The following is a 26953-nucleotide window of genomic DNA, read 5'->3' as shown; positions in this document are numbered from 1 at the left end:
CCTGTGTCGGGAGCAACGGAAATTCCCTCACCTGTTGTCTAGTAAACGCCCTCACCTGCATATATCTCAAGAAATTTCCCCGAGGCAACTTATACTTTTCCTCCAATGCTCCGAAGCTCGCAAATGTCCCATCTATAAATAAATCTCCCACCCTCCTAATTCCCAACTGGTGCCAGCTCTGAAATCCTCCATCCATTCTTCCTGGGGCGAACCTATGGTTGTTCCTGATTGGGGACCCCACCAGGGCTCCCCGCACCCCTCTCTGTCGCCTCCACTGTCCCCAGATATTCAATGTTGCCGCCACCACCGGGTTCGTAGTAAACTTTTTAGGTGAGAACGGTAGCGGCGCCGTCACCAGCGCCTCTAAAGTCGTCCCTTTACAGGACTTTCTCTCTAGTCTTTTCCACGCCGCTCCCTCACCCTCCATCATCCATTTACGTATCATTGCCACATTGGCGGCCCAATAGTAATCGCCCAAATTCGGTAGTGCCAATCCTCCTCTGTCCCTACTGCGCTGAAGGAACCCCCTCCTTACTCTCGGAACTTTCCCTGCCCACACGAAGCTCGTTATGCTCCTGTCTATTTTATTAAAAAAGGTCTTAGTGATTAGTATAGGGAGACATTGAAATACAAATAAGAACCTCGGGAGGACCATCATCTTAATTGCTTGCACCCTGCCCGCCAGCGACAGAGGCTGCATGTCCCACCTCTTGAAGTCCTCCTCCATTTGTTCTACCAGCCGTGTCAGATTAAGTCTGTGCAAGGTTCCCCAGCTCCTAGCGATCTGAATCCCCAGGTATCGGAAGTTTCTTTCCACTTTCCTTAGAGGCAAGCCTTCTATCTCTCTACTCTGGTCCCCTGGATGTATCACAAATAATTCACTCTTCCCCATGTTTAGCCTATACCCCGAGAAATCCCCGAACTCCCTCAACATTCGCATAACCTCTATCATCCCCCCCCCGCTGGGTCCGACACGTATAACAATAGGTCATCTGCGTATAACAAGACTCGGTGTTCTTCTCCCCCTCTAATCACCCCTCTCCATTTCCTGGAGTCTCTCAACGCCATGGCCAGAGGTTCAATTGCCAACGCGAACAACAATGGAGACAGCGGGCATCCCTGTCTTGTTCCCCTATATAGTCGGAAATACTCCGATCTTTGTCGACCCGTAACTACACTTGCCGTTGGAGCCCCATAAAGAAGTCTAACCCAGCTAATAAACCCGTTCCCGAACCCAAACCTCCTTAACACTTCCCATAGATACTCCCACTCCACCCTATCAAATGCCTTCTCTGCGTCCATTGCTGCCATTATCTCTGCCTCCCCCTCCACTGGGGGCATCATTATCACCCCTAATAGTCGTCACACGTCAACATTCAGTTGTCTCCCTTTTACGAACCCTGTCTGGTCTTCGTGCACCACCCCCGGGACACAGTCCTCTATCCTCGATGCCAGTACCTTTGCCAACAATTTGGCGTCCACGTTCAATAATGAAATAGGTCTACAGGACCCGCACTGCAATGCATCTTTATCCCTCTTCAAAATTAGCGATATCGTCGCCTCCGACATCGTCGGGGGTAGAGTCCCCCCTTCCCTGGCCTCATTGAACGTCCTCACCATCAACGGGGCCAACAAGTCCACATATTTTCTGTAATATTCCACCGGGAACCCGTCTGGTCCCGGGGCCTTCCCTGCTTGCATACTTCCCAGTCCCTTAATAACCTCGTCCACCCCAATCGGTGCCCCCAGGCCTACCACCTCCTGCTCCTCCACTTTCGGGAACCTCAATTGGTCCAGGAACTGCCACATCCCCTCCTCTCCCTCTGGGGGTTGAGACCTATACAGTCCCTCATAAAAGGTCTTGAACACCTCATTTACCTTTCCTCTTTCGCAATTGATGAGCCAACAGGCGACTAGCCTTTTCCCCATACTCATACCTCCTCCCCTGTGCCTTCCTCCACAGTACCTCCGCCTTTCTGGTGGTCAGAAGGTCAAACTCCGTCTGGAGTCGTCTCCTCTCCCTGTACAGTTCCTCCTCCGGGGTCTCTGCAAATTCCCTATCCACCCTTAAAATCTCCCCCAGTAATCTTTCCCTTTCCTTGGCCTCTGTTTTCCTTTTGTGGGCCCCAATGGAGATCAGCTCTCCTCTGACCACCGCTTTTAGTGCTTCCCATACAACTCCCACAGGGACCTCGTCGTCGTCATTGACCTCCAGGTATCTCTCAATACACCCCCGCACTCTTGCACACACTCCCTCATCCGCCATCAATCCCACATCTAATCGCCAGAGTGTTCTCTGCTCCCTTTCCTCTCCTAATTCCAGGTCCACCCAATGTGGGGCATGGTCCGAAACCGCTATGGCTGAGTACTCAGCTTCTTCCACCCTGGAGATCAACAACCTTCCCAAAACAAGAAAATCTATCCGGGAGTACACTTTATGGACATGGGAGAAAAAGGAGAACTCCCTAGCCCTAGGTCTAAGAAATCGCCATGGATCCACTCCCCCCCATTTGGTCCATAAACCCCTTAAGTACCTTGGCCGCTGCCGGCCTTCTTCCGGTCCTTGAGCTGGATCTATCTAGCCCCGGGTCCAGCACCGTATTAAAGTCCCCTCCTAAAATCAAGTTTCCTACCTCCAGGTCCGGTATACGCCCCAGCATCCATCTCATAAATCCCGCATCGTCCCAGTTTGGGGCATACACATTAACCAACACGACCTCCATTCCCTCCAGCCTGCCACTCACCATTACATATCTACCTCTGCTATCTGCTACGATGTTCTTTGCTTCAAATGCTACCCGTTTCCCCACCAAAATGGCCACCCCTCTGTTCTTTGTGTCTAGTCCTGAGTGGAACACCTGTCCCACCCATCCTTTCCTTAACCTAACTTGGTCCGCCACCTTTAGGTGCGTCGCTTGGAGCATAACCACGTCTGCCCTTAGTCCTTTCAAATGCGCGAGCACTCGGGCCCTTTTTATCGGTCCGTTCAGGCCTCTCACGTTCCACGTGATCAGCCTCACTAGGGGGCTAACTGCCCCCCTCCCGTGTCGACTAGCCATTCAACAATCCATTCCCATGGATCTGCTGCCCTTGACCTTCTGGAAGGGAGATATTGCAGGTTTGGAAGGTGAGCTGAAGGCTTAGTGAGTTGCTGCGGAACAATTTGTAGATGGGACACACTACTGCCACTATGCGTTGGTGGTGGAGGGAGTGAATGTTTAAGGTGGCGGATGGGGCATCAATCTAGCGGCTGCTTTGTTCTGGAAGCATCAATTATTTGAGTTCTTGTGAATGTTCACCAGCAACTCAAGCTCTGAAGCGACCCTACTGTCTTTCCTCCGTCAAGTTCGCGACGCAAAGTCAAACCATGGCAAAATGATATTCTTTTGCCTCGAGTGATGCACAGCCTGGAGGACAAAAATAAACTGTACTAATAAGAAGGAAACAAAATACAGTTTGTACTGTACCCTCACATCTTGAGGTGTCCATTATTAGTATAGTAATAACGATATCCTTAAAGATATATTAATAAAGATATAAAGAATGGTTTCAAGAGAAACCTTCTGATTTTAAAAACATGTTAAAGGGATATGGGGACAGGAAGGGAGGTGGATTGGATTTGTCACATGTACCGAGGTACAGTAAAAAATATTGTTTTGCATACAGTAAAGGGTGCAGTGACTGAGGTGAGCTCAGTGAATAGGCCCAGTAATACTAAAAGGAATAAAACGGGAAGTAAAAACATAAATAGAAAGCAAAGCAGCAGGTTATTACATGAAGATATGGGTTCAACGATAAGGAAAATTAGGAGAAAAGTTAAAAGGAAAAATAACTTAGGAGAGGTTACTGATAGAGGTGTTAAGATTCAAAATGGAGATATAAAAGCCAACATAAGGGTACTTTACCTGAATGCTCATAGTATTCGGAATAAGGTTAATGCGTTGATGGTGCAAATCATCGTGAATGACTATGATTTAATGGCCATTACTGAAACATGGTTAAAGTATGGTCACTACTGGGAGTTAAATATCCACGGGTATCAAACAATTCGGAAGGACAGAGTGGATGGTAAGGGAAATGACATCCAGGCAGTAGTGAGGAATGACATCGGTGCTATGGAGGATAAGATTGAATCCATTTGGGTGGAAATCAGGAATAGTAAGACGAAAAAGTCACTGATAGTAGTAGTCTGTAGGCCACCAAATAGTAACATTACGGTGGGACGGGCAACAAAGAAATAACTGATGCATGTAGAAATGGTACAGCAGTTATCATGGAGGATTTTAACTTACATGTCGATTGGTTAAACAAGGTCGGTCAAGGCAACCTTGAGGAGTTTATAGAATGTATCCTCAATAGTTTCCTAGAATAGTATCTAATGGAACCTACGAGGGAACAAATGATTCTAGATCTTGTCCTGTGTAATGAGACAGGATTGATTAATGATCTCATAGTTAGGGATCCTCTCGGAAGGAGTGATCATAATATGGTGGAATTTAATGTACAGATGGAGGGTGAGAAATATTAAAACATGCTGCTGTGAAGAGGGAACTGGGTGTCCCAGTGCATGAGTCGCAAAAAGTTGGTTTACAGGTGCAATAGGCGATTAAGAAGGCAAATGGAGTGTTGTCCTTCATTGCTAGAGGGATGGAGTTTAAGACTAGGGAGGTTATGCTGCAAGTGTACAAGGTGTTAGTGAGGCAACACCTGGAATATTGTGTTCAGTTTTGGTCTCCTTACCTGAGAAAGGATGCACTGGTGCTGGAGGGTGTGTAGAGGAGATTCACTAGGTTAATCCCAGAATTGAGGGGGTTGGATTATGAGAGGTTGAGTACACTGGGACTGTACTCGTTAGAATTTAGAAGGATGCGGGGGAGATCTTATTGAAAAATATAAAATTGTGAAGGGGATAGGATAGATGCGGGGAGATTGTTTCCACTGGCGGGTGAAAGCAGGACTAGCGGGCATAGCCTCAAAATAAGGGGAAGTAGATTTAGGACTGAGCTCAGGAGGAACCCAAAGGGTTGTGAATTTATGGAATTCCCTGCCCAGTGCAGCAGTTGAGGCTCCTTCATTGAATGTTTTCAAGATAAAGATAGATAGTTTTCTGAAGAATAAAGGGATTAAGGGTTACGGTGTTCGGGCGGGAAAATGGAGCTGACTTCACAAAAGATCAGCCATGATCTCATTGACTGGGGGAGCAGGCTCGAAGGGCCAGATGGCCTACTCCTGCTCCTAGTTCTTATGCTGAAATAGGGTTGCATCAAAGGTATCCTGTGGGATGACTACCTGATCAGATCATTTCCCACTGTTTGCAAACTCACAAACAACCTAGCCTGCCACCTTCGGACATGAAAAGTGGCCCAGTGTGCCGCAGATTACCTTGGAAGGGCAAGGTGTCTCAAACATTTGGGCAACAGGTGGAGCTGACCATTTAATGCTGCTTCTATGCAGCACCCACAGGAGTGACATTCTCCACTAACAGGCTGCTGCAGTCAAATCAAAAAGACGATCTATCACACAAATGAGTCATGCGGTATATGAATTTTAGCATCAGTGTGATGCTAGGTATGTGCAGACAGAAAGAATATGTACACACATTGGCCTGTTTCAGCTAAACAAAATGAATAAGTGACACCCATTCAATGGTTCATTCCTCAGGGCAATGCCTTGACCAAACAGAGTCAAGCTGCTGGGCTTAAATTTCAAACAATGCATGACACTTAACTGTCAGTCACCATCAACTGGTGCATTCTCCATGTCAACACCTCTACCAATCAGAGTCCACTTGTCAACCAATCAGTACTCTCATATAGTACAAATGTGCTGCTTTTCCTTGCATTTGGTAGTCTTGGGAATTGTCCGGATGAGTGCAAAGTGAACTTCGGCAAAAAAAAAATTTTTTTTCAGCAATACTCAAGTAAGAGTTTGTTGCAACACAGACTTTTGACTGCCCCATAACTAACTAGAGGAAATTTCTGCTCATCAATATTGGATGTTGGATAAGCAGCCTGATAATAATAATAATCTTTATTAATGTCACAAGTAGGCTTACATTAACACTGCAAAGAAGTTACTGTGATTTCAGATGATTTTCACCATGATTTCAGATGTCACCAGGAGGCAAAAGTGGATGGGAAAAGGGCGGGGGCTGAGGATAGATCCTTTCGAGGACACAGATGATGACACAGAAGTGAGAAGCCATTGCAGGTGAGTTTTGCTCATGATAAAATAAATAATAAAACCAGATAAGTGCAGTCCCACCCAGCGTCAGAAATATAAGAGACACAATAAATTGAAAGAACTCAGGAGAAATTCTTCTAACCACCCCCCCTCCCCCCAGAGTGGTGAGAACTCTGGTGTTGACCAACAGAGGAATAGGACACATTGGTGAGGGATTAAAATATGATTGTGAGGTTATAAGACCATAAGTCATAGGAGCAAAATTAAGCCATTCAGCCCTCGAGTCTGCTCCGCCATTCAATCATGGCTGATATGTTTCTCATCCCCATTCTCCTGCCTTCTGTTCAGAACCCTTGATCAAGAACCTATCTATCGCTGTCTTAAAGACACTCAGTGATTTGGCCTCCACAGCCTTCTGTGGCAAAGATTTCCACAGATACACCACCCTCTGGCTGAAAAAATTCTTCTTTTTCTCAGTTTTAAAGCAACATTCCTTCAGTCTGAGGCTGTGCCCTCAGGTTCTAGTTTTTCCTACAAGTAGAAACATCCTTTCCACGTCCACTCTATCCAGGCCTCTCAGTAAGCTTCAATGAATCCCCCCCTCATCCTTCAACGAGTACAGACCCGGAGTCCCCAAATGCTCCTCATATAACAAGCTCTTCATTCCAGGGATCATTCTTGTGAGCCTCCTCTGGCCTTTCCAAGGCCAGCACATCCTTCCTTAGATATGGGACCCAAAACCACTCACAATACTCCAAATGGGGTCTGACCACAGCCTTATACAGCCTCAGAAGTACATCCCTGCTCTTGTATTCTAGCCCTCTCGACATGAATGCAAACATTGTATTTGCCTTCCCAACTGCCTACTGAACCTGTAGGTTCATCTTAAGAGAATCTTGAATTGGACTCCTGTATGGATTATAAACACTTGTTTGGCTAAATGTTCACCTGTAGTGCTGTAAAATTACACGTGATGCAAACTTTCTAATCAAAACATAGAAAAGTTTCAGCATTCAGTTTTATTTTTCCAATTTTCTCTCCTGATCAATGAGCAACAACAGCAGTCCTTAGTACTTTATTCAACTGGCTGTTCTCCCTGCGTCAACATGATATTCGTCCATGGAAGGCACCACTGGTAGTCCTGAGACTGTGCTTAAAATTCACAGGCTTCAATTGTAATGTCCTTCCACACGGTTGAATGTCATGCTGACGATGTCTGGTAAAGAATCACATTAAGACTGGCCTCTTGGGTAATGTACCGGTGCCTGTACTGTTTTTTTTAAAGTCAGCATCTTCAGGAGATGCATGAAAATTATGGAGGGAGGAAATGAAGATAGATATGGGCGACAGCACATTGAAGGAGGATGCCATAGAGTATTGGTGTCAGCCAAGGATCAGTGGGTGGCATTCTCACAAGAGACAGAAGTTTGTGGGTGCAGGTCCCCTTCCAAAGACTTGAGGACAAAAATCTAGACTTGCGCTCCAGTCAGGCAATGAGGGAATTTCATCGTGTTGGAGCAATAATTTTTTGAATGAGAGTTCCCAGGCTGTCTCAGACAGATGGCTTTTATGGGTTCTGTTTATTCATTCAGAGGATGTGAGCATCACTGGAATAATCGACATTTATTGTCCATCCTTAATTTCCCTCGAGGCAGACTGAAGGGGCTTGACAGGATAGAAACCAAGAGAATGTTTCCCCTGGTTGGGGAATCTAGAACACGTGAGCACATTCTCAGGCTATGGGGTTGATTATTTAGGACTGAGACAAAGAGGAATTCCTCCAGTCAGAGAGCAGTACTTTATTCAACTAGATCATAGAATTTACAGTGCAGAAGGAGGCCATTCAACCCATCTGGGTCTGCACTGGCTCTTGGAAAGAGGACCCTACATAAGGCCACCCTACCCCTGTAATCCGGTGACCTCAGCTAACCTTTTTTTTTGGACACAAAGGGCAATTTAGAGTGGCCAATCCACCTAACCTGTGTAGTTATCTCTGTATGTGTTAATACATGATTAGTTAATGTGCAGTCAGATGATCACTAGGTGGCAACACTAACAGGAACTATATAAGGAGTTTCCCGCTCTTTCTTAGTCCGTGTGTGCGTATTGCAGCTAGAGGATACACGTGACCAGTTCAGAGTTGTGTATTATATTAATTGCTAATTTAATCTAATCTTAGTTAATTATATTACTAGTCAATATATTGAAGTAAAAGAACTCACAAGTATATTATTTTGTTACTCAATAAATAATGTCATCAACTGGAGGACTTTGATTATTTATCAAGTTAAATACAACTCGGCAATGCAAATGAGTAATATATATATATATAAATCTCTGTAATAGAACAACCTGGGTGGGAACCCATATTCGCAGTGGGCAGTCAGCGGCGTGCGTAGCTGCATGGCTGCCTGCAGCAATGGTGTTCTGTGCCTGTCCATCCTGGCCCCATGGCCCACCCCCTGGTCGGCCCCCACTACGCCACCCAGCCATGGCAGAGGTCCCCGCCCCCCCCCCCCCCCCCCAGCGGCACAACTGTCAGCACACTATGGCGATGTTGGACACATTCTGTATCCCCTCATCAGCGACACCGCCTGTTTCACGATGTTTAAAAGCACAAGTGTTCCTCGCCATCAGTAATTCCCCCAGTGGAGGCAGAGAATCACGGAGGCCCCGGAGAATGCCGGGTCAGATATGCAAACCATGTTTACTGTACGTGCAGAGTAGAGCACTGAAGCCACTGGCGAGGCACCGGCGCTGACCACTATTTTGGCGTCAAAGCCGATTCTCCACCCAATCGCCTTTCCTGATTCCAGCGTCGGAGAACCCCACTCACAATGTTTTGGCCTCAACTGCTTCTGTGGTAGTGAATTCCACGGGCTTATCACTCGGGTGGTAACATTTCTCCTTATTTCAACCAAAATGGTTTACCCCGTATCCTTAGACTGTGACCCCTGGTTCTGGGCTCCTCCACCATCGGGAACCTCCTTCCAGCATCTAGTCCCATTGGAATTTTATCGGTTTCTATGAGATCATACCTCATTCTTCTAAAAAAGATGAGTTATCTCTGGTGCCTGCCTACTATATATTCCACACTGAACATCACAGAAAGAGGTTGTCTGTTAGTTAACATAAGGGGATCAGGGGTTATGGGGAAAAGGCAGGAGAATGGGGATGAGAAAATATCAGCCATGATTGAATGGCGGAGTATACTCGATGGGTCGAGTGGCCTAATTCTGCTCCTATGTCTAATATTACAAATTTAAGACCTTATTGAAAAAAAATTGGCTGCGTTTCAACCAACAAACAGGCTGTTAAGCGCTTTCCCGTACCAGCCTCCCCGAACAGGCGCCGGAATGTGGCGACTAGGGGCTTTTCACAGTAACTTCATATGAAGCCTACGCATGACAATAAGCCATTTTCATTTCATTTGGACATTGAGCGCATGGGATCAAGGACTATGGGGAGAAACCAGGGTTAGGCTATTGAGTTGGATGATCACCCATGATCGTGATAAATGGCAGAGCAGGCTCAAAAGGCTTCCTCCTGCTCCTATCTTCTTTGTATCTCGTGGTTTCAAACGGCAATGTGGAAATGCTAGTCAATTGGTAGTACAGAGCTTGAATATTGTCGAAGTTTTTCATCTTGTACTCATCAGGCCAAATACGAGAATGCCAAACTTCAAACAATCACAATTTGTTCTACGACCGAAGAAAAGGGGGCTGATCAATTGCTCATGGCAATACCTCAGCCAATCAGAGTTGACTTGTGAACCAATCAGCACCATTTTCTCCTGTAGTGGAACAAATTGCAATTGTTTGAAATTTGGCATTCTTGTATTCGACCTGATGAGTGCAGAATGAAAAGCTTTGGCGACATGTCTATATTTTTTCAACCATGCAAATGCTTCATTTTATTTCATGCCCTTTCTGCCGGATACCCACCGAGCTCTCCCTTCCTTCCACTCGATGTCAAGTCGATGAAAGTCAGGCGGGAAATTGCTTCCAGGTGCTGACAAAGGCGGTGGGGATGAGGGAGTAGGGCACTGTGGTGACGCTGTTCCAGGTGTCCGAGCTCGGGTCGTAGCAGTCCAGGCTCTTGCAGCGCTGGGTTCCGAAGTAGCCGCCCACCACGTAGAGCTTGTTGCCGGAGGCCACGGCGTGGCAGCTCATGCGCTTGGCCGTCATGTCGCCCACCCGCGTCCACTGATTGGTGTCGCAGTCGAAGCGGTAGGCCGAGGCCGCCGTGAACTCGGTGTCGCCGCCCATGATGAAGATCTGGCTGCCGAGGGCGGCGGCGGCAGTGTAGCGCCAGGGGTGCGGGCAGGCGGCGGGCACGGCCCAGCGGTCCTCCAACGGCTCGTACCGCTGCACCCGGGCCAGCCGCTCGGCCTGGGGGGGGCCGGCCGCGGCGGCGGCGGTGCCGCCGAAGACGTAGAGCCGGCGCTGGGCGCTCACCACAGCGGCGTTGCTGACGCCGTGGGGCAGCGGGGCCACCATGGCCCAGACGTTGGTGGACGGCTGGTAGCGCTCCACCTGGGTGAGACAGGCGGAGGGCGAGGCGGGCGGGCAGGCCCCGTGGCCGCCCAGCGCGAACACGCCACCCCTCAGCTCCGCGGAGCCGTGGCCGAAGCGGGCGACCAGCATTGGCGCCACTTTGGACCAATCGCCGGCCGCCGCGTCATAGACCCAGACGTCTCGCGAGACCCCGTTCTCCGGGCCCCGCCCCCCGCTGACGTAGACGCGGCGGCCCAGCGCGCAGGCGCTGAACTCCTTGCGCGGGCTGGGCAGCGTGGCCTTGGCCACGATGCGCCCCTCCCCCCGGTCCAACTCGTACACCTGGTCGCACAGGAAGGTCCGGCCGCCCAGGATCAGCAGCGTGTGGCCGGCCCGCCGCGGCCGCGCCAGGGTCGGGTTCTCCGCCGGCGGCCCTGCTGCCTGGCAACGGCGGGCCTCCTCCACCAGCCGCCGGCTGAGCGGGTCGTCCCGCAGCCAGTGCTCGGCCGCGGCCCACTCCTCCAGGTAGGCGGCGGGCAGCAAGGCCAGGCGCACGTGGCGCAGCAGGCCGGCCAGGCAGCCCCGCCGCCCGGCCGGGTCGTGCCGCACCCAGCGCAGGACGGCCCGGTGCACCGTGCGCTCGTCCTCGGCCTCCAGCTCGTCGCAGGCCAGCAGCTCGGCCAGCGTGGCGGCGGGCAGGCCGCACAGCTCCTCGGCCCGGCCGGCCGCCAGCTGCTCGAAGTGGGCCAGGCAGGCGGCCCGGGCCTGCTGGCGGAGGCGGCGGCACTGGTGCGCGTCGGAGAGGAGCAGCAGGCCCAGGCAGTTGGAGGGCCGCAGCCGCTTCTCCAGGAAGGCGGCGGCCGCCTCGCGGATGTCGGGGAACTGGAGCATGTCGCCGGCCTGCAGCAGCCGCTCGGCGTTCTCCTCGCTGATGGCCAGCCGCGCCGAGTAGGCGTAGTCGAGCAGCAGCTCCAGCGCCTCGGGGTGCACGCTGTCTCGCAGGTCCACCTCCCGCTCGCTGCTCTCCCGCAGCCCGCCGCTGAACATGGCCTCGAAGTAGCGGCTGCAGGCGGCCAGCACCACCCGGTGGCACAGGAAGGAGCGCCGGCCGGCCCACAGGGTCACGTCGGTGAAGAGGCGCTGCCTCCGCAGGCTGTCGAGCTGGGCCAGGACACTCTCCGGGTGGGAAGCCTTGTGGAACAGGGAGATGTTGCTGCTGGAGGAGACGCCGCTGCTGCCCCGGTTCCTGCCGGTCTCATGCTCGCTCACCGACATGGTCAGGATTACTCTGCAAAACACAAAACAAAAGGACACATGCTTTAGGGTTTCATTAGGTTATATATCTCACCGAAAGTCAGCAGGAGCAAGAATACAACAACGGTCTTTGGGAAATCCTAAAACATGTTTCTTCTTCATTCTTTCATGGGACATGGCTCGGATTGGTGTGTGCACAACCCTGGAGAAAAATCATCGGGATATCAAATTTTTAAAAAAGTAATTTTCTTTGATCTATTCTCTTCAACAGATTTTAAAATGGTGTGTTGGGTGGGGGCGGAGGCAGTCAAGCATCAATCAATTGGGGCAATGAGTCTTTGCTTGCCAATTGATGTTGGGGTGCGTGCATTGCAGGTGGCCAACAAATGTCTGGAGCGTGGGTGCAACTCATGCGATGAAACCTCCAGGAATACATGACCAGAGGCTGACCAGAACCACCCCCCCCCCCCCCCCCCCCCCCCAGCCCCTTTGGGGGGGAGGGGTGCTGACTGGTGGTGATTTAACCAAACGTCAGATGAGGGGGCAAGGTTGAGAAGGCAGGGCCTTCCTGATTAAGCTCAGCCAGTACAGGAACTGAACCCGTATTGTTGACCTTGCTCTGCATCACAATCCAGCCAATTGAGCTATAGTCACTGCTGGCAATCCTAAATGTAGCAGGCATGGGGTCAATGGTGTGGTATTCCAGAAGTTCAGGGTAAGATTTGGTGACATGGGTTCAAAACCCACCACAGCAGTTGGTAGAATCTAAACTCAGTTGTATTTAGAACATTTACAGTTCAGAAGGAGGCCATTTGGCCCATCAAGTCTGCAATGGCCCTTGGAAAGAGCACCCTAGCCAAGCCCAAACCTCCACCCTATCCCTGGAACCCAGTAACCCCACCTAGTCTCTTGTACACTGACAATTTAGCATGGCCAATCCACCTAACCTGCACATCTTTGGACTGGGAGGAAAACTGTGCACCCAGAGGAAACCCACGCAGACATGGGGATAAAGTGCGAACTCCACACGGGCAGTCACCCCAGGCCGGAATTGAACCCGGGTCCCTGGCACTGAGGCAGCAGTACTAACCCCTAAGCCACCATGCCACTCTTCATTCAACACCTAGCCAAAGTGTTGGAGGCCTTACTGACAGACATACATGTGGACATCAGATACAGGCAGAAGAGACCAGTGTGTGGTGTGCGTCACAACTGAATAACCTGCCGGTGCACCCTATCTCAGTTCGTCTTGGCCATGCTGATAGCTATTGATCCATGCTTAATATGAGTTAGCACTTTCGAGCCAGGTGGTGTGATTGAGAAAGATTAGAAAGAAATTTGAAGCATGAGAGAACTTTAGATTTCTTTGAAGAGTTCCATCAGAATCCTTGAACAGCTTTTCTCCTTCTGGATGCGGTTTCATTTTTGGACTCCCAGTCCACCACATGTCTAACTTTGATCCAAACAGAATCACAAGACAGACCGCTAAAATAGCGTCCCTGTCAAAAGAGGATTCGTGTCCTCAAGAAAGGTCGGAGGTAACTTATCAGAATGGAACATGCCGACGAAGCTATCCTGACCTTTCTGGAAATTTCATAAAAATGAAATTACAATCTCTTATTGTCACAAGAAGGCTTGAAATGAAGTTACTGTGAAAAGCCCTAGTTGCCACATTCCGGCGCCTGTTCGGGGAGGCTGGTATGGGAATTGAACCGTGCTGCTGGCTTGCCTTGGTCAGCTTTAAAAGCCAGCTCTTTAGCCCTGTGCTAAACCAGCCCCAGCTGGCAACCAGCTAAACCAGAAATGGAAGGACATTCTACATGCCCGAGAGTTCTGAATTTGGCAATGTTTAGCCGTTTGAAGTTCAAATTTGCATTAAAAACCTTTTTTTTTAAGAAATATTTTTATTCAAATTTTTACATTTTCAACAAACCCCCCCCTTACAGAAAAACAAAGAACACATAATAAACATCTTACAACGACATCACAAATTCCCCCAATATACAACACCCCCATTAAGCAATAATAAACACAGTAGAAAACACAAAGTACACCCCCTCCTCCCCTCTGGGCTGCTGCTGCTAACCACCTCCTAACGCCCCGCTAGAAAGTCTAGGAACGGTTGCCACCGCCTGAAGAACCCTTGCACAGTCCCTCTCAAGGCAAATTTTACCTTCTCCAATTTAATGAACCCTGCCACGTCGCTGATCCAGGCTTCCACGCTCTGGGGCCTCGCATCCTTCCACTGTAGCAGAATCCTCCGCCGAGCTACCAGGGACGCAAAGGCAAGAATACTGGCCTCTTTCGCCTCCTGCACTCCCGGCTCGTCCGTTACTCCAAATAGTGCTAACCTCCAGCTCGGCTTAACCTGGGTGTTCACCACCTTAGACATCGTCCTCGCAATACCCCTCCAGCACCAGAACATATGGGTATGATTTGCTGGGCTCCCCGAGCACCTTCCACCCCAAAGAACCTGCTCAGGCTCGCCCCTGTCATATGCGCACAATGAAGATCCTTAAATTGTATCAGGCTAAGCCTGGTGCAAGAGGAGGAATAATTAACCCTACCCAGGGCGTCGGCCCACATACCCTCGTCTATCTCCTCCCCAAGCTCCTCCCATTTACCCTTTAGCTCCTCCACCGAGGTCTCCTGCATCTCCTGGTAGATCACCGAGACCCTGCCCTCTCCAACCCACACCCCCGAGAGCACCCTATCCTGAGTGCTGGAAGCAGCGGGAACTCCCTCACCTGCCGTCTTACAAACGCCCTTACCTGCATGTACCTGAAGGCATTTCCGGGGGGGGGGAAAGAGCCCAAATTTTTCCTCCAGTGCCCCAAGGCTCGCAAACGTCCCATCTAAAAACATGTCCCCCATCCTAATTCCTGCCCTGTGCCAGCTCAGGAACCCTCCATCCATTCTCCCCGGGACGAACCGATGGTTCTCCCGGATCGGGGACCAAACCGAAGCCCCTGTGGCGTTTCCACTGCCCCAAAATTTTCAAAGTTGCCGCCACCACCGGACTCGTGGTGTACCTAGTCAGCGGCAGCGGTGCTGTCACCAGCGCTCCCAGACTCGTGCCCACACAGGACGCCATCTCCAGCCTCTTAAACGCCGGCCCCTCCCCTCCATTATCCACTTGCGTATCATCGCCACATTGGCAGTCCAGTAATACCCACACAGATTAGGTAACGCTAACCCTACTCTGCTCCAGAAACACCCTTCTCACCCTCGGGGTCTTTTCTGCCCACACGAATCCCATGATGCTCCTACTGACCCGCTTAAAAAAGCTCTTGGGGATCAGGATGGGGTGGCACTGGAATATAAAGAGGAACCTCGGGAGCACCGTCATCTTCACCGACTACCCTACCCGCCAACGAGAGTGGCAGCATATCCCACCTTTTAAACTCCTGCTCCACTAGCCTCGTCAAGTTGAGTTTGTGTTGGGCCCCCCAGCTCCTGGCCACCTGGATCCCCAGATACTGAAAACTCCTTTCCGCCCTCTTCAGTGGAAGCTCGTCTATCCCCCTTCCCTGGTCCCCTAACTCTTCCCCACGTTGAGCTTATACCCGGAAAAGTCCCCAAACTCCGAGGATCGGCATCACCACCGGCATCCCCCCCCCCCCCAACTGGGTCTACCACATACAGTAACAGGTCATCGGCATACAACAAAACCCGGTGTGTCCCCCCGACCCCCGACCAGTCCCCTCCAGTTCCTGGACTCCCTTAGAGCCATAGCCAAAGGCTCAATATTCAATGCAAATAGCAAGGGGGATAGGGGGCACTTGTGCCCGGAACAGCCGAAAGTATTCCGACCTCCTCCAATTCGTGGCCACACTCGCCACTGGGGCTTTGTAAAGTAGCCTGACCCAACTAATGAACCCCTCCCCGAACCCAAACCTCAACACTTCCCAGAGGTACCCCCACTCCACCCTATCAAAGGCCTTCTCCGTGTCCATCGCCACCACTATCTCCGCTTCCCCCTCCACTGTAGGCATCATGATTACGTTAAGGAGCCTCCGCACATTGGTATTCAGCTGCCTTCCTTTAACAAACGACCTCTCCTCACAACCAACCCTCAGTCCGTGTCCAATTTTTCAGCCTGAATAAAGGTCCACGCCTCATCAGGCGTCCCGAAGTAATGGTGCCGGTCCTTAAATGTGACCCACAGTCGCGCCGGCTGCAGCATCCCGAATTTCACCCCCTTCCGGTGCAGAGCCGCCTTAGCCCGATTGTACCCGACCCTTTTCTTGGCCACCTCCGCGCTCCAGTACTGGTATATAAGGACCTCTGCATTCTCCCACCTGCTGCTCCGCTCCTTTTTTGCCCATCTTTGGACACACTCCCTGTCCACCAAGCGGTGCAACCACACCAATACCGCTGGCGGCGGCTCGTTAGACCTGGGCCTCCTCGCCAGGACTCGATGGGCCCCATCCAGTTCCAGGGGCCTCGGGAAGGCACCTGCGCCCATCAACGTGTTCAGCATCGTGACCACATATGCTCCAGCATCCGACCCCTCCACTCCCTCCGGGAGACCCAGAATCCACAGATTCTTCCTCCTCGACCGATTCTCCATGTCCTCGAACTTCTGTCATTTCTTATGCAGCGCCTTGTGCGCCTCCACCTTCACCGCCAGGCCCAATATCTCGTCCTCATTCTCTGAGGCCTTCTGCCGCACCTCCCGGATCGCCGCCCCTTGGGCCTTCTGGGTCTCGACCTGTCGATCGAAGCTTTCATCAGCTCCAGCAGCTCTGCTTTCAATTCCGTGAAGCAGCGCTTGAGAAACTCCTGCTGCTCTTGCGCCCACTGTGCCCACGCTGCCTGGTCTCCACCTGCTGCCATCTTGGCTTTCCTCCCTCGCACATTTCGCTGCACCAGAATTACTTTTTTCACCGCTCCACTCCTGGTCCAATCCATACAGTGCCGGGGAAATCGTACTGTCACCTTCCCACATTGGGAACCGTTGAACAAATGCCGCTGGGGCCCCTCAAAAGAGCCCAAAAGTCAGTTTCTGGCGGGAGCTGCGAACGTGCGACTTAGCTCAGCATAGCCGCAACCGGAGGTCTGCATTAAAAACCTGTCTGCTTTACAGCATATAGCGCAAAATAATTGAAGATGATGACTTGTATTAAACAGCGCGATAGGAATGGAGTACAAATAGGCTCGCAATTGATAGTCATTAAGACTTCTCACGCCAATCTGATACAACGGCAAAAATTCTCATTTTCGGCAGAGTGGTGCTGCGGGCAGGACAAAAAGGGATGGAAGCCACCGCCCCCAAAGACTGCTTTTTCAGACATATTTTTAGCCACTTGAGCAAAGAGGTTAAGGGGTGGGTCATGCGACTTCATGCTACCAATGGTGACCACCAGGAGCAAAGGTCTGATAATATTTAAAAGGGGCAGCACGGTAGCCTTGTGGATAGCACAATTGCTTCACAGCTCCAGGGTCCCAGGTTCGATTCCGGCTTGGGTCACTGTCTGTGCGGAGTCTGCACATCCAGTGTGTGCGTGGGTTTCCTCCGGGTGCTCCGGTTTCCTCCCACAGTCCAAAGATGTGCAGGTTAGGTGGATTGGCCATGATAAATTGCCCTTAGTGTCCAAAATTGCCCTTAGTGTTGGGTGGGGTTACTGGGTATGGGGATAGGGTGGCAGTGTTGACCTTGGGTAGGGTGCTCTTTCCTTAGCCGGTGCAGACTCGATGGGCCGAATGGCCTCCTTCTGCACTGTAAATTCTATGATTAAATCTATTCAAATTGGAATCAAAATCAGGCTTCCCATGACTTCATTGGTAGGTAGGGGGGAAATGGACAATTGCAACTGGAAATCCCAACAGCGTCAAAGCGGTTTTGGGACTCTCGCAGTATTCGCCACCCCTGCCGTCGTTCCCATCCCCCCAAAAACAAGAGCGGAAAATCCGCCCCATCATTTTAATCTCTGAAGAGACATCCTACGGACTCAAAACGTTGACTCGGTTTCTCTCTCCACAGATGCTGCCAGACCTGCTGAGCTTTTCCAGCACCCTCGGTATTTTGCTTTTGTTGTGGTCAAGTGAACGTTTGGGTAGCTGCTGCTGTGTCTCTCTTTCACATCCACATTCAGGTGTCTCTGTCTATGATCCTCTGCAGCTGGTGGCTAGACAAACTCAACAACTCTCCCACCTTTGATATCAACCTTTTGCGGGAGACGCCAGGCGATTGCAATGTTGTGTATTTGCAGCGTCAGTGAAGTCCGACTTCACAAGTTCCTTAGCTGGAGCTCAATTTAAAAAGAAAATACTTTTATTTATCTAGCACCCTGACACTTTATGGAGAGGCTTCAAAGTGCCTCACCCAATGAATCACCCTTTGAGGTGCAGTGATTACTATTTAGGAAAATGCCACAACAATCCTGCATCAGCAACATATCAAAACTGCAGCGAGATGAGTGGGCAGTTTGTTTTCTGGTTCATGTGTTAAGGAAGAATTGTTGTCTACCATACTCAATGCTCTGTGGAGGTCTTGCAGCCATAATGGTAGTGTCCCTACCGCTGAATTGAAAGCTCCAGGTCTGAGTCCAACGCGAGGGCTTGTTGACCATGGAAGAATTGTCCAATGCAGTTCAACGGGCTGATAATCAGCTCAGGAATCCTTCTACCTCTTCCCGCACTATTCCCAAATGGTAAAAAGCAGTGTTGGTGTGAAGATATGCTTAAAAAAAACACCATTTTTCGAGGCTTTAAAAAAAAAAGTCCACATGAATATGCAAACAGGGCCTAGTTATTTCAGATGATCTCACAGGAGGTGGGGGACACTGACAAGACCGATATTTATGACCCATCCCTAGTTACTCTGCAGAGATGGTGGTGGGCCTTGAAGCACTAGTTCTTGTGGTGATGGTGCTTCCAGAAGGGATTTTGACCCAGTCACAATGAAGGAACATTGAAAATACAGTGTAAGGGTGGGTGTGTGAGTTGGAGGTGATGGTGTTCCCCTGCTCTTGCTCCTCTTAACCCTTACTGGTTGTGGAGCTGAGAGGGGTCAGTGAAGCAGATTCAATGAATGGCTACAATGCACCTGGTAGATAGAATGTATGGAAGCGGTGGTGGGCTACTAGGTAGGGGGAGGGGGGGGGGGGATGTCAAGTCTCATGAAATGGATGACACCTCCAACAATGAGCTATCTGTCAGTGTAACTTTATAACATCAGCTTCCAAATAATGAGCTGAAACACTGCACCTTTTCACTGATGTGGAGATGCCGGCGTTGGACTGGGGTGAGCACAGTAAGAAGTCTTACAACACCAGGTTAAAGTCCAACAGGTTTGTTTCGATGTCACTAGCTTTCGGAGCACTGCTCCTTCCTCAGGTGAATCGTGAGATCGAAACAAACCTGTTGGACTTTAACCTGGTGCCCTTTTCACTGAGGCAGGTGTCTTGTCAATCAAGCCAAACTGGCACATTGAGGAGCTCGGTGACAATGGTTTTTTTTGGCTTGAGGGAATGCATTGGGCATGTGGTGGGTACGTGACCAAACCTTCCAGTCTGAGGATCTAAGCCTGCATGCATATTTTGTCCTCTTCAGGATATAATTGGTAGGAGGAAACTTTTGGATGCTTACGGTTAGGATCTCACAGGCGTAGCCCCTCCGCACTGGATCTTCCCAAGAACATTCCAGCCATCTACTGCTCTTTGGGACATTACACAACAAGAGCCACCAAATGTCTGACTCAAAGTGAATTTCCCAGCGAAAGCCAAAGACAGGAAATGTTTTCTTCGTAAATCTGCACTTTATCTGACATTTGAAAGGTTAAACAATTCCCGTTCCAGTACTTTATTGCATAATCCCATCCCAATAACTTCCTCCTTTAACAGAAGATTTAATAGCAAAGCATTTGGAAAACAGTGACCTGGTCGGACAGAGTCGGCATGAATTTACAAAAGGGAAATAATGATTGACGAATCTACTGGAATTCTTCAAGGAGTGGAGCTGATGAGGGGGATCCAGTCAATGTGGCTTATTTGAACTCTTTCGGCAAAGTCCCACATAACAGATTAGCGTGTAAAATGAAAGCACATGGGATGAGGTGTAGTGCAAGGATTGTGCCTGATGATTCCCTTGCTTTATTTTTTCTGTTACCATTTTCATCCATGGATGCGTAATAAACATATATCTTTTAAGTCAAGCATCAGAGAGAATGAGTAAACCAAGAAGTTACAACATAGCAGATGGTGCTGCTCGTTTTGGAGAACAAGACCAGAGTTCTTGGGAACCCAAGAGATGAGGTGGGACACGGTTCGATTGATTGGGTGGCCAATGAATTCGCCAAAATGCCGTATTCTGCCCAGTATCAGATGATGATTGGATCCTGCCCAAGTGGGATGATGTCCAGCGACCCAAGGAGGTTGGTTTTCAATCTTGGCTACTCAAGGGAAGGATCTCTCCCTCCTCCTCTCTCTGAAACAAAGACTATTTTCCCTTTGACTTATGGTTTTCAACCCTCCCCTCCCCTCTGTGCATGTCTGTCATATGGGTGTGTGTATACAGGGTGGAGGGTATGTTCAAGTGGGGAATTGGCATTAGACAATAGTTAGCCAGATGTATTTAGAATCCAGGAATACATGACCAGAGGCTGACCAGAACCGCCCCCCCCCGCCCCTTTGAGAGGGGAGGGGGGAGGGGGGGAAAGAGAGCTGACTGGTGGTGATTTAACCAAATGTCAGGTGAGGGGGCAAGGTTGAGAAGGCAGGGCCTTTCTGAATAAGCTCAGCCGGTACGGGAACTGAACCAGTGTTGTTGAGCTTGCTCTGCATCACGATCCAGCCAATTGAGCTATAGTCACTGCTGGCAATCCTAAATGTAGCAGGCATGGAGTAAATGGCGTGGTTGTGTTAATATCCCTTACACCAGTAATCCAGAAGCTCAGGGCAAGATTTGGGGACATGGGTTCAAAACCCACCACAGCAGTTGGTAAAATCTAAACTCAGTTGCATTTAGAATCATCATAGAATTTACAGTTCAGAAGGAGGCCATTTGGCCCATCAAGTCTGCAATGGCCCTTGGAAAGGGCACTCTACCCAAGCCCAAACCTCCATCCTATCCCCGGAACCCAGTAACCCCACCTAACCTTTTGGACACTCGGGCAATTTAGCATGGCCAATCTACCTAACCTGCACATCTTTGGACTGGGAGGAAAACGGTGCACCCGGAAGAAACCCACGCAGACAAGGGGAGAAAATGTAAACTCCACACAGACAGTCATCCGAGGCCGGAATTGAACCTGGGATCCTGGAGCTGCGAGGGATCAGTGCTCAGAACCTATCCACAATATATATGAATAATTTAGATGAGGCAACTATCTCCAAATCTGCAGATGAAACAAAGATGGGTGGGAGGGGGCGTTGTGAGGAGGATGCAGAGATGCTTCGGTGTGATTTAGACAAGTTGAGTCAGTGGTGACCGTGAGTAAATGTATTACAGATGCAGAATAATGTGGATAAATGTGAGATTATCCACTTTGGTAACAAAAACACAAAGGCAGATTATTACCTGAACACCTATACATTGGAAGAGGGGAACATGAATTGAGACTTGGCTGCCCTTGTACACCAGTCGCTGAAAGAAGCATTCAGCTGCAGCAGGAACTAAAGGCGGCAAATGGTATGTTCACAACGAGAGGATTTGAGTACAGGAGCAAGGATGTCTTGCTGCAATTACACAGGGCCATGTGAGACCACACCTATAATATCAAGTGCAGTTTTGGGCTCCTTATCTGAGGAAAGATGTTCTTGCTCTAGAGGGAGTGCAGTGAAGGTCTACCAGACCGATTCCTGGGATGGCGGAACTGACGTATGAGGAGAGATTGAGTCCGTTATGATTATATTCTTTGGGAGTTCATAAGATTTCATTGAAATCTACAAAATTTTAACAAGACCAAACAGGTCTCAGATGCAGGATGTTGCCAATGGTGGGGGAGCCCAGAATCAGGAGTCTGAGGATACGGGGAAGACCATTTAGGACTTAGGAAATTTCTTCACCCAGCGAGTAGTGAGCCTGTGCAATTCTCCACCACAGAAAGCAGTTGAGGCCGCAAGGCGGTTTTCAAAAAGGAGTTAGATATAGCTCTCGGGGCTAAAAGGATCCAAGGATATGTGGGGGGAAAGGGGAACAAGCTGAGTTGGATGATCAGCTATGATTAGAATGAATGTTGGAGCAGCTCGAGGGGCTGAATGATCTCCTGCTCCTATTTTCTATGTTTCTCCCAAGACAGGGCCAGACAAATTTTACAACTTTGGTTCAGACAGAAATATGCAGAGTGCACAGTGCCAGAATTGAATTCTCTGTGGGACAATACACGACAGGAAGAGGGGCTGATGAAAAATTATTCCATCAAATAATGCTGCCTTTGTAAAAACAAGAGTGCAAAATTCACAGTCGAGTATAAATTGGGGGTGGGGGGATGCGGTAAATGAGAATAGCAAGACTCATGACGTACTGTTGTCTCCGGGGACACTGCCTTAACAGACAGTGAGAAAGTTTCTCATAGTCTCAAAAAATACAGAGAATGAGGTGGGGTTTTTTTAATGCCTTTAGAGGATTGCATGATTCGGAGATGGGCAATTGATGCCTGTGACTGCATTGTGTCTGGATGGGGCCGGTTCGATGACCTATGTTGCCACATTATCTTTCCGTGTCTTTCTTTCTTTGAGAGAGGTGTTGTGGCGCAGTGGGTAGCACCCTGCCTCTGAGCCAGAAGCTCTGCGTTTGAGTCCCAATCTAGGGCTTGATGACAAAGGAAGGTGCGTTCATAATGAGTGGTGTGTTCAGTTGAGTATCAACTTGCAAATTGTACCAATGGCAAGTGGTAAGGGGGGGGGGGGGGGGGTATAAGGTAGGAAGTGGGGATATTTCAGCACCATTTGTGACTCCTCAGATACTGAAGCAGGCCGTGTCCATATGCAGCTAGACCAAGACAATATGCAGGCTTGGGCTGGCAAGTAATGCTCACGCCACACAAGTGCCAGGCAACGACCATCATGATCAAGAGAGAATCCAACCATTTCCCCTTGACATTCGATGTCATTACCATTGCTGAATCCCCCACTATTAACATGATGGAGGTGACAGTTGACCAGAAACTGAACTGGATTAGCCATATACTGTGGCTACAAGAGCAGGTCAAAGGCTGGAAGTTCTGTGGCGTGTAACTCACCTCCTGACTCTACAAAGCTTGTCCACCATTCACAAGCCACAGGTGAGGAACATGCTGGAATAACCCCCCCAGCCCCTTGCCTGGATGAGTGCAGCTCCAAATACATTCAAGAAGCTCAAGACCATCCAGGACAAAGCAGCTCACTTGATTGGCACCCCATCCACCACCTTCAACGTCCACTCCTTCCACCGCAGTGTTACTATCTACGAGATATACTGCAATAACATAGAATATACAGTGCAGAAGGAGGCCATTTGGCCCATTGAGTCTGCACCGACCCAGTTAAACCCTCACTTCCACCCTATCCCCGTAACCCAACAACCCCTCCTAACTTTATCATGGCCAATTCACCTAACCTGCACATTTTTGGACTATGGGAGGAAACCGGAGCACCCGGAGGAAACCCACGCAGACATGAGGAGAACATGCAGACTCCGCACAGACTGACCCAGCGGGGAATCGAACCTGGGACCCTGGCGTTGTGAAGCCACAGTGCTATTCACTTGTGCTACCCGGTAACTCACCAAGGCTCCTTCAATCGCACCTACCAAACACGCACCTACTAAACACCAAATACAAGGGAACACACCACTTGCAAGCTTGCCTCCAAGTCACACACTACCCTGAATTGGAAATATATCACCTTTCCTTCACTGTCGCTGGGTAAAGATCCTGGAACTCCCTTCCTAACAACACCGGGGATTCAAGAAGGCAGCTCACCATCACCACCTTCTCAAGGGCGATTAGGATGGGGAATAAACGCTTACAGCTTGCCCGCATCCCATGAATGAAGACAAAAAAAGAAAATTCAAACAAGTGTCATGGCAACGAGAAGTAAAAACACTGGTTTTATCCTCACCCACTTACCAGCCTGAGGGTCAATAAGGTCCATTCTAGTGTCCTATCACCAGCCTAGTTGAGACCCTGTTGACTTGAATCCAGGGCAGGGATTTAACAGTGCAGTGGATTTACTGAGTCATTTATTTGAAATATAGAATCAAGTGCATCCTTGCCTTATAATACTTTCTGAACTAATGTTTGAAAGCTTTTTGAGTCCCACTACCCATATCAGATGAGATGTGATGAACTAAACGGCATAGAATCAGGGTAGTTACAGCACAAAAGGAGGCCCTGTCTTTCCCGAAATGTTTCTTACAAATATCTTGATCCATACCAGGGTAATGAGGTACTGGGGATGAGAAATGGTCATTGGCTAGTTGGGCAATTTCACAATAACTTCCAGTATTTCACCCCACACCCCAACCCAACCGTAAGCTCTTCCCCAACATCGCAGGGGCTGGTTTAGCTCACTGGGCTAAATCGCTGGCTTTTAAAGCCGAGCAAGGCAGGCCAGCAGCACGGTTCAATTCCCGTACCAGCCTCCCCGAACAGGCGCCGGAATGTGACGACTAGGGGCTTTTCACAGTAACTTAATTGAAGCCTACTCGTGACAATAAGCGATATTCATTCATTTCATTTCATTGATGTTAAGATGATAAATTGATGGCCATCTTACAGAGGACCTGACAATTTGTCACCCACCTTGGCCCATCCCCAGCCTTCTTATCAAAGTGACAACCGGCAAGAGTTAAAATAAAAGCAAATGTTTGTTCCTGGATCAACACATTAACTGAACTGATGCCAGGTAGAAAGACAAGTCAGAACACCCAGTACAATAAGCTACACTTCATTCATGACATTCAAGCACTAACTTAGTAATTTTAATTAGAGATCGTCACAGTGATCCACTATGTAATCAACACACAGGTCAATTCAGCAGCAGTTCCAAAATTAGTCACCAATTAACTGACTGGCCCTTGGTGGAATACTGTTCCACAGATAGCACTGCCCAAAATGACCATTCATCTTTCAGCAGCCTGGCAGCTCAGATATAAATTTGGCACAGCCTCTCGGATCAGACTGTGGGAATATTGGGCTTTCAGCTTCTTACCCCCTTTAATTTCCGCATTTCCACACGATGCAGTGGGTAGCGTCTCTACCACTGGGCCAGAAGCTCCTGATTCCAACTTCAACTTCATGACTCCATGGAAGGCGAGTTCATAATGTGGCCAAACAGGTCTGTAAACCCTTCCAATGGCAGGCGGTAAGCGCAGGAGAGTTTCCTGGTCAGCCATACTGCAGAAGGCAGTGGTGAACCACAGCAGTGCTTTACCAAGCATAATCATGGACCAATCCAAATGGAAGTCGATGGTTGCCAATACGCTCATCAAGGAATGGTCAAGGAATTGTCCTCGAAGGAGGAAGATACTCTGTCATGATATGCAAACATGCAGCTAATGAACACATAGAATAGGACACGACCAATGAGCAGTCAGGACACTCGGGTGGTATCTCACTATAAAAAGGGGATGAGGCACTCGCACCCCGCCTCTTTCCACAGACCAACACCGACAGAGTGAGACAGGGTGTATCCTCAGAATCACACCCCAGCACGTGGCTTAGAGCAAGGCTGGTTCAGTTAGACTGAGGTACTACATTTAGATTAGCAGAGAGTCTGGCGATGGATGCAGAGAAGGCATTCGATAGGGTAGAGTGGGAGTATCTATGGGAGGTGTTGAGGAGGTTTGGGTTCGGGAGGGGTTTGTCAGTTGGGTCAGACTCCTATATGGGGCCCCAGTGGCAAGTGTAGTCACAAATCGGCAAAGATCGGAGTATTTTCGGTTACATAGGGGAACAAGGCAGGGATGCCCCCTGTCCCCATTACTGTTCGCGTTGGCAATTGAACTACTGGCCATAGCGTTGAGAGACTCTTAAGAAATGGAGGGGGGTGGTTAGAGGGGGAGAGGAACATCGAGTGTCACTCTACGCAGATGACCTATTGCTATATGTGGCGGATCCTGTAGAGGGGATGACAGAGGTTATGCAGATATTGAGGGAGTTTGGAGATTTTTCAGGATATAGGCTAAATATGGGGAAGAGTGAGCTTTTCGTAATACACCCTGAGGACCAGGGAAGAGGAGTAGACGCCCTGCCGTTAAGGAGAGTGGAAAGGAGCTTCCGATATTTGGGGATTCAGGTAGCTAGGAGCTGGGGAACTCTACACAAACTCAATCTGACGCGGCTGGTGGAGCAGATGGAGGAGGATTTCAAGAGGTGGGATATGCTGCCGCTCTCACTGGCAGGCAGAGTGCAGGCGGTAAAAATGATGGTTCTCCCAAGGTTTCTTTTCGTGTTTCAATGTCTCCCCATTCTGATCACGGAGGCCTTTTTCAAGAAAATAGACAGGAGCATTATGAGTTTTGTGTGGGCAGGGAAGACCCCGAGGGTAAGGAGGGGGTTCCTGCAGCGTAGCAGGGACAGAGGGGGACTGGCGTTGCCGAACCTGGACGACTACTACTGGGCCGCCAATGTGGCGATGGTTTGTAAGTGGATGAGGGAGGGAGAGGGGGCGGCGTGGAAGAGGCTGAAGATGGCGTCCTGTAAGGGAACAAGCCTAAAGGCGCTGGTGACGGCGCTGCTGCTGCTCTCCCCGAAAAGGTATACCACAAACCCAGTGGTGGTGGCAACCTTAAGGATCTGGGGGCAGTGGAGGCGACACAGGGGGGTGATGGGTGCCTCGGTGTGGTCCCCGATCAGGAACAACCACAGGTTTGTCCCAGGAAGGATGGACGAAGGGTTCCAGAGCTGGCATCGGGCAGGAATGAGGAGATTGAGAGATTTGTTTATTGACCGGACATTCGCGAGCCTGGGAGCGCTGGAGGAATAGTATGAGCTGCCCCCGGGGAATAATTTTAGATACATGCAAGTGAGGGCGTTTACGAGGCAACAGGTGAGGGAATTTCCACTGCTCCCGACACAGGGGATCCAAGATAGA

The 26953-nt window shown here is 49.7% G+C and overlaps 1 protein-coding gene across 1 annotated transcript in view; it reads right to left on the bottom strand.

Annotated features, from left to right (window-relative positions):
* Positions 1-26953, bottom strand: part of LOC140387412 (kelch-like protein 25) — a 76591-nt gene that overhangs the window by 14512 nt on the left and 35126 nt on the right. The window contains exon 2 of the mRNA XM_072470496.1: positions 10128-11967. Coding sequence (XP_072326597.1) covers positions 10170-11954 — 1785 coding nt within the window. The 5' untranslated portion in view covers positions 11955-11967 and the 3' untranslated portion in view covers positions 10128-10169. The remainder of the gene's footprint in view (positions 1-10127; positions 11968-26953) is intronic.

This window comes from Scyliorhinus torazame, chromosome 12 (genome assembly GCF_047496885.1).
Source record: "Scyliorhinus torazame isolate Kashiwa2021f chromosome 12, sScyTor2.1, whole genome shotgun sequence".
In the NCBI taxonomy this organism is placed as follows: Eukaryota; Metazoa; Chordata; class Chondrichthyes; order Carcharhiniformes; family Scyliorhinidae; genus Scyliorhinus; species Scyliorhinus torazame.
Note: the sequence above shows the minus strand (reverse complement) of the source record. Positions and strands in the feature narration are given on the sequence as shown.